At 48.9% G+C, this 7,752-nt stretch overlaps 3 protein-coding genes across 3 annotated transcripts; 1 reads left to right on the top strand and 2 right to left on the bottom strand.

Annotated features, from left to right (window-relative positions):
* On the top strand, positions 1-1,475 carry GGI43DRAFT_7607 (glycosyl hydrolase catalytic core-domain-containing protein). Its single transcript, XM_083210258.1, has one exon. It carries the CDS (start codon positions 86-88, stop codon positions 1,367-1,369), a length of 1,284 nt encoding a protein of 427 aa, XP_083065912.1. The 5' UTR covers positions 1-85; the 3' UTR covers positions 1,370-1,475.
* A 619-nt stretch (positions 1,476-2,094) lies between these two features.
* Positions 2,095-2,908, bottom strand: GGI43DRAFT_378306 (uncharacterized protein; the record flags this gene model as incomplete). Its single annotated transcript, XM_083202675.1, has 3 exons — positions 2,095-2,597; positions 2,677-2,747; positions 2,820-2,908. The coding sequence occupies 3 exons, from the start codon at positions 2,906-2,908 to the stop codon at positions 2,095-2,097; spliced, it is 663 nt and encodes a 220-aa protein (XP_083065911.1).
* A 2,573-nt stretch (positions 2,909-5,481) lies between these two features.
* Positions 5,482-7,360, bottom strand: GGI43DRAFT_7584 (RING-H2 finger protein). The gene is made up of 3 exons (XM_083210251.1): positions 6,960-7,360; positions 5,963-6,897; positions 5,482-5,901 (listed from the first exon to the last, which is right to left on the bottom strand). The coding sequence occupies exons 1-3, from the start codon at positions 7,185-7,187 to the stop codon at positions 5,526-5,528; spliced, it is 1,539 nt and encodes a 512-aa protein (XP_083065910.1). The 5' UTR covers positions 7,188-7,360; the 3' UTR covers positions 5,482-5,525.
* Between the last annotated feature and the right edge of the window lie 392 nt (positions 7,361-7,752).

The following is a 7,752-nucleotide window of genomic DNA, read 5'->3' as shown; positions in this document are numbered from 1 at the left end:
GCAAAAGCATTTACAAGTCAACCTCGACTTTCTTCTCACAGTCATTCACTTCAACGTTTGAAACCGATAGACAACTCTAGACAAAATGTACAAGGCCGTTGCTCTCACCTCCATCGCTGCCCTCGCGGGTCAGTCCATGGCTCTCAACGCCCATCGCCACCAGCACCAGATGGACAAGAAGGCTCTCGTTGTCGACTGGACCACTGTCGTCGAGACCGTCTATGTCACCGTCGACCCCGGCGCGTCTACTCCCGCTGCTCCTGCTGCTCCCGCTGCCACCTCTGCTTCTGGTGGCTTCGCTGCTCAGGCTGTTCCCAACCCTGCTGGTAACGCCGCTGCTGCTTCTTCCAGCTCTGTCGTTGTTGCTTCGTCTCCTGCGGCTCCCTCAACCACTCTGGTCACCTCTGTTCGCCCATCTGTCGCCGCCGCTGCCGTCGTGAGCAGCAGCATTGCACCCGTTGTGGCATCATCTGCTCCGGTGTCCTCTGCTCCGGCTCCTCCTCCTACCACCTCTGCGGCGCCTACTCCCACTCCCACTCCCTCGTCCAGCTCTGCGCCAGCTCCTCCTCCCAGCTCTACTTCCCAGGCTGCTCCCTCTGCTACTCCTAGCAAGGCCCCCAGCTCTGCTCCCCCAGTCAGCGCTGGTCACTTTGGCCGTGGTATGGCTTACAACAGCGGTGCTCTGGCCAACGCTTTCGGTGCCCTTTCCAAGAAGATTACCTGGGGTTACAACTGGGGCTTCTACCCTGATAGCCTCGACAGCCAGTACAGCTATATTCCTACTCTCTGGAGCCCTGCGCCCTCGCACTCCGATGGCTTCGCTGCCCAGGTTGAGACCCTTATTGCCTCTGGAACCAAGGCTATTTTCAGCTTCAACGAGCCCGATATTGCCAGCCAGGCCAACATGTCTCCTGGCGACGCTGCTTCTGCCTACCAGCAGTGGTTGAACCAGTACTCTGGAAGAGTCGCGCTTGGTGCTCCTGCTGTTTCCAACTCCCAGTCGGCCGGCCAGGGTGCCGATTGGCTCAAGCAGTTCGTTGAGGCTTGCGACGGTAACTGCAAGTTCGACTTCTGCAACATGCACTGGTACTCTCCTGCCTCTGCCATCGACACCCTCTTCTCCCAGATTGAGGCTGTCAGCGAGGCCTGCAATGGCCTGCCTGTCATGATCACTGAGTTCCAGGCTTCTGGCTCTGTTGCGGAGGTCCAGGCTTTCTTGGAAGAGGCTCTGCCCAAGTTGGACGGCAACTCCAACGTTTTGGGTTACTCTTACTTCATGGTCAACAACGACGGTACCGCTACCGGTGCCGACCTGATGGCCTCTGACACCAGCGCGACCGAGATCGGCCAAACCTATGCCTCCACCTAAGCAAGTGGCTGAGATAGCATCTTTCGCTTCCTTTACAATACCTCGCTAGAGATTGATCTCGATGAATCTTTGGCCACATTTTCGGACATAGCTTATTTATTGCAAGAGGGAGACATTTGGTGTACAACATCAGATCAAAAACAGAATGGCATTTAGGGGAAAGGCGCAACTCAAGTTCACCTGTACATATTTTTAACTACCTGGTTCTTGGATGTCACATCCGCGATATCAGTACATTTTGATTCGCAATTTTTTTTGTCAAGGAGGGGAAAGAGTGGGCTCCAGATATTTCACTTTTTGGTGGTCATCTCTAGGCCTTTCCGTCTATATTTTACTTTCAAATATTCCACGAGACAAAGGACAGAGATGTTCACGGAAAAGCATGAAATGATCTGGTATGTATCTCAAGTATAGAAATAGGGTCGTGGACAAGACTTTAGCATAGATCTACGAGCTACGAATTCAATAAAGGTCTTGCGATTTGCCTTATTTGCGCCTAAGTTTTAATACTTGTCTTTATATCTGCTGTGAATATGTGTGCATGAATGCCGACTGTCGCCAGGGATTGATATACTATCTTAATGTACTAACCATTGACTGCAACTACCTTTACGAGGACTGTAAAGCAACGTATGAATTGTGCCATAAAAGCAGAAAGTAAAAGCTCTATTGAATCAATAGCTACTATTAACTAACTACCTGGTAGGTAACACTCGGCATTGCTCTCAAAGGGAAAAGGATTGACAGTGACAGGCATCGAATTTTTGATCGGATCCCTCCACAGAGTGTGACCGCCCAGCAGTAATCTTGGTCTGCAGCGGGAGGAATCTCTCATCGATCCCGCCGGACTTTAGGGATATCAGACACTCGCGTCCACAAGTCGTGGAAGACTCCATATGCAGTCCGGAAAAGTCATTAGGGCGTGGCCCAACCTCACGTTTAATCGTTGTCGTAACTGTGACCGCATTGGAGGGATTTTTGATCATCTTTGCAGCGTCGCTATCAGGGGTGTCGTTCTCATAAGGATCATCGTGATCGCCATCGCGAGATCGACGCCTGGTTGGCACGAGCGATATGTCGGCTAATGTCGATGATAGCGTCTCTTGAAATTCGCTTGGCGTTGATATACGATTTGCCCCTGAGCCGAGATCTCGCGATCGTCTGGCTTCCCCAGATGAGCTGTTGCTTGCTGTCCCGGCGTTATCCTTGGATGTCACCCATTGGATCACTATTACAGAAAATAGGACTATCAACAACACATGGTTTAGCTATGAAGTCTCAAGGAAGAGTTTGCATAAGTAACTCACTATCACAGTTGCAGCTCATCAAGCAGATCCATCCAGGTTCACCGTGACGGGCCATCAACACAGAGAGGTTGCTAGAATCTGTTGATTAGCCGACCCATATCAAAGAGTGAACTGATTTGGATCCATTGAGAATCGAGTCTTACACAATACTGCTTACTAGTGTGCATACTGCGCCGCAGAATGTTCGAAATGCCACGCTCCGAAGACGAATATTGGCTCGTGTTCTCGCCATATTGGTATAAGAGTAGAGTCCTGGCAGATGTCAGCAAATACTGCCTCTACTGCTGCCCCCAAAAGATTCAAGCAAGTTTACTCTTCAAAGGTATGAGAAACATGATTGTCAGGTACACATTGATCAACGCATCGAAGGAGATGAGAGGAATCATTGAGACCGTTTCCATCCCTATTATGCATCCTCCATTGTTCATTCTTGCAATGCGACTGTTTTACCTGTTATCAGTGCTCATTTGCTAAATATTCACATATTAGACTTACTAAACAAAGTTTAATATGACCACTGCTATGTATATGGTGAGCATGCCAAGCGAGTTTACCAGATACAGGGTGGATTTCATGCGAGGCTTTGTTGCACCGCGAATGATATACTGGACCATAGCGTTAGCAGGATGTCGGACATGACTTTAACTGAATTTGCACTTGCAGCTTTCTCAACGAGAAACAAGTATATAAACTGAAATGGTTAGCATGGCGCAGAACTTGGCATTCAGTGAGATCAAGTACTAGGTACTGACAATCTACCAAAGAGACCATATTAGCAAGAGAGGGAAAACCGGCGAGTTTCAATATATAAATATCACCTTGGTGGTAACGTAGCATGCCAAGCACAGTATAATTTCAGCTTCACAAATGCTGAAGCCTGAGTTGATCCCGAGTGCGTGCTGCAGGATCGCAGTGGCAACAACGAACATGTACGAGTCAATATATATGGCAAATACCACTTGAAACTAGAATTAGTTCCCTTTCTTCGAAAATTGAGCAAAATAATGACAACTTACACCAAACTACAGGCGGTAATCGGCGCCAAGATTTGATTGCAAGAACTCTCTGTGCTAGTATGTTCACCGCAGTTAGCTTCGGAAGGTGCCAAGTGGAAAATCAGGTATTAGTGATCTCACTCAAAAATAACGTCAAAACAGTGATTGCTGTTAAAGACAGTATGACACTGAAGACTAATCCTCCGAGTGGTGCTGTGGCCCCTTCTCGCCGCGAAGTAATTGTCGGAGCCATGGTGACGTGACGAAAGGCCTCGATGAAAATCGACTCTCTCTAACTTGATGTACCCGAGCCCCTCTCAAATTTCTTATCCAAGAAGCCTGTAGTGTTTGAAGAGAGGGCAGAGCCACTCAGCAGATGGACTGAGTGCGAATCATGATGGTGAGAGGCGGAGTCCAGAATCGAGGGATTACAGCTGCTGGCTGCAGATAGGAAGCGGAACTATGGGATCAGGATAGCAATTTTTAACAAGGAAGAAGAGGAAGAAGGAAGTTGAAGCGATCGTGTAGTATAGACAAAGAAGTAATGAGAAGATAGGTACGTATCAATTTAGTGGTATCATTTGGGTACTAAGTTGGTAGGCATTAATAACAAAAGCATGTTTGGGCAGGTGGTATCTGCTTTCATCAGATATACGATTGGCCGTTCTCTCCTTATTAATCCAGAATCGACTTGGCAAGGAGCATTATATCCTGACAAAATATACATATAGGCACCTCATACAGAATAGTATTTAAACACCAGCTATATGACGCACGATTCTAGCCCATTGGTATATAGCAGTGAGATCTGTTCAAAGACACACTAGTGCTGGATTTTGTTTAAGTGCGATGAACACCACTCTCATGACACACGCCAATCTCAGCTTTCACCACTGTTACACGAAGATGGAATCGTCATCGCCAAATATCGAGTATTGTGTATCGTAATACGAAGTACACATAAAAATACCCACACCAGGCTATGCCACGCCTTTAATAACTACAAATAGTTCAGTTCAGCCAGGCGATCTGGCCTTGGGGAACCCTGATGACCAACCTGGCTGAACCTTATAGCTATATTTGGATGCTATCCTATCCATCCAGTCATTGAACCGAGGGCTAGGTATAGCCCTTTACTGCACCGGTCTTGTGTGGCCTATTTGAACCTATATAACTGCATTTATAAATAAAATCTAGAATAGTTCAGTTCAGTCACACAACACTGCATCTGGAAAGACATGTATGAGATAAGCATCCAGCTTCAACAACCATCTCTGTACCACTACTTACCGACTCAATCACTCGTCGAATAAGCTCTTCCTTTACGCCTACCAGTACCAGTCTAATCAAGTCACATATTGTAGCTGAAGTAGTTTAGTAGCGGGAGCTTGTCTCACGCCTTGTGTATTTCAAACACCGTCTCAAACACCGTCGTGTTCCTCATAATTATCCCTGCATCGCACGTCCAATAAAACAAAGAGGTACAGTTCCCCAACTCCGATGTAAGCCACGATTCGCTGGAAAGCAGCTTGAATAAAAGATAGCTTGAAAAACGAGAAAAAATGTTTACAGATGCCAAAAAACGCCGTGCGATGCTTCCATGAGTCCCCGTCTTCTCTGCCTAATAGAGTTCAAGTGTTACCCCCAAGCGCCGAAGCCGTAGTATTGTCAAATAGACAGTTCTACCAAGATGTGGCGATCGAAATTGATGTAGCGGTAAAGGAAAAGCCGGCCGTTTGTATATATAGTGGCCAGAAAAGCCGCTGAGATGATAATAAAGAGATAAAGGATTGTGTGGCTTTGACGTGGACATACGTGGATGGAGAGAATAAAAGGTGGGGGAAAATGCTGCTTTTAGCTATCGCGACGCTCTGGAGACCGAGCTCTGGTTCGAATTCGAAATTTCTCCTTGAGTTTCGCTGATAAGTGAGCCCTCTGTCCTCTTTCGCCTTCTGCATCATTGACGCCGCCCGCATCACCGCTTGCCCCATGAGCTTCTGCATCACTCTGGCGAGTTGATCGCATCTGTCGAAGAGCTTCGATTTGTTCTTCCGTTGTTGCCTGTCTCAGCCTGTTGATGTCGAAAAAGCGTGAAATCCTATTGCGGTGATGGGGATGACTGCCTTCGCCATCCTCACCCTCCAAAGCCAAAGGAGGCGGTAGTGTAGAGCTTCTATCAGTGGCCGGTCTATCATTGTTCTCAGCAGCATTAGGACGAAGATCGAGTCGGCTAGTTCAGGCGTCGTTAGTACCGAGAAAAGAAACAATGCATGGGTGCACATTCAACTTACCACAAGGGGCATGTTCCAGACACGTTGAGAAGCCAAGGGTCAACACAATTTGGATGGAACTGATGGTTACAAGGCAGAACCCTCATATCCTCACCTTCCTTGAAGTCCTCCGTACAAATCGAACATCCCACGTTCCCAACCGGGTTAGTGCCAGGGTCAGCAGCGCCATGGGACTCAGCTGCCGGAATCGGTTCCTTGGCCTCGCTACCGCCCGTGGTAGCCGCAGCTTCATGTCGTGCATCCTCCGTAAGGATTGAAGCCGACTTCTGAGTCCTGGTGTCACGCCCATCAGTGGTTGCCGTGTCTAGTTCAAGCTCAGGATCCGGCTTAGCGGATTCTTGGTTGTTGAATTTGACAATGGGAAGAGTCTCGAGAACTGCGCGAGCCAGTCCCTTGGCGCGGCTCTGTCGAGGCCGGCCGCCTAGGGCTCTTCGAGGTCCATATCGTTCCGGATAACGATGTGCTCTTATGGCGCCAGTGGCGATAATTACGAGAAATAGAAGAGTAATAAGACCTGTTATGGTGTAGAGAACACTCATGGCGACTGATGAGCTGGAACCCCCACCGCTGCTGGGGTTACCATTGGGATCTCCAGCTGATGAATTTCCTGTGATAGAAACGTTGACAACTCTCCCGTTGGCAGTTCCGTTTAAGAAACTTAACACATTTTGTGCTTCGCCGTTATCGGCCATGGACAGGATATTGGAAAACGCTGGTGGGTTCTGGAAATTCAGACTGCACCAAGTGCCGACAAGCGAATACAAGACGATGGCCTTTGGGTTTGCGCTGACGAGGTCGTTTAGCACTGTATCGGTGCTAATGAAGGTGCCAGATGAAGGATTATCGCATGATAGATAAGCGACGTCATTAGGCTTATTGATTTTGTTGAAGTTGGATACGTCGACAGCGATCATGTTGCCATCTATGTTCAATGACTTTGTTGGTTTGTTAGCATCGAGGCCAAGACAATAACAAAGGTTTCCGGAAACAATCTTACAAAGCTACTGCTTGACTGATTCGCGCCGGCATTAGGGATAAGAGGAATGACTGTATATTGGAGCGGGTTGGTCTGCCCGCCCGGAGTTGATAGATTCATTTGCAGAGCTTCGTTTGTGGACCATTCTGGAGGCGTATCGGTCTCGGTTGAGGTGGTGATGTTGTCACTATCGTCAGCCGAAGTCGCGGCGACCAAAAGGCCGAGCGCGGCGAGTAAGATGGAGTACATTTTGTGTATATATATATGTTATGTGCGTAGGTATCTGTATATATCGTGGATATCGGTGAAGCGGTGGTTCACCTCGCTTTGGCACCTGGAAGGGAAGCGTATAGAAATAGCCTTGGATGCGTATAGGTTGACTTGTAGCCTTTTCAGACACAGACAGAAGTGCTGCAGGTGGGGGTAGAGCAGCAAACGTGCGAGCGGGATTCGGGAGTTTGGTTGAAGCGATCTGAGCCAGCAGACAATCTTTTCGAGCTTCGGATGGTGGCTCTGCGATACGGCGGGCGTCGTCGCCAGGCTCGTCTTTGGTCCGCCTTCTCGCACTCAGAGCAGAGACGACATCTGGCGACAGTCAAGTTCGCCGGCGCCAGGCGATCACAGAGTCGGGCAAGGGCGAAGGGCGGATGGGATGCAAGGTGCGAGACGCAGATTTGGCGCTCAGCAGCAAAGTAGTGAGGAAGTGAGACGACAGCGTCTGGCGGCCATGGATATCGGCGGCGGCGGTGGATTTGCCCCGAGCACGACGGGCTTCACCTGGCTCTAAGGGTGGATGGACTGATGGTCCGCCCCC

This window comes from Trichoderma evansii, assembly GCF_050947405.1.
Source record: "Trichoderma evansii strain SZMC 28006 chromosome Unknown GGI43scaffold_1, whole genome shotgun sequence".
Lineage (NCBI taxonomy): Eukaryota > Fungi > Ascomycota > Sordariomycetes > Hypocreales > Hypocreaceae > Trichoderma > Trichoderma evansii.
The sequence above is the reverse complement of the archived record's forward strand: the minus strand, read 5'-3'. Positions and strand labels throughout refer to the sequence as shown.

Coding starts and splice junctions, on each gene's coding strand:
- GGI43DRAFT_7584 (XM_083210251.1), bottom strand. CDS start 7,187: ATGTACTCCATCTTACTCGCCGCGCTCGGCCTTTTGGTCGCCGCGACT. Junction 6,898..6,959: donor ATCAGTCAAGCAGTAGCTTT/GTAAGATTGTTT, acceptor AAACCAACAAAG/TCATTGAACATAGATGGCAA. Junction 5,902..5,962: donor TCTGGAACATGCCCCTTGTG/GTAAGTTGAATG, acceptor CGCCTGAACTAG/CCGACTCGATCTTCGTCCTA.
- GGI43DRAFT_7607 (XM_083210258.1), top strand. CDS start 86: ATGTACAAGGCCGTTGCTCTCACCTCCATCGCTGCCCTCGCGGGTCAG.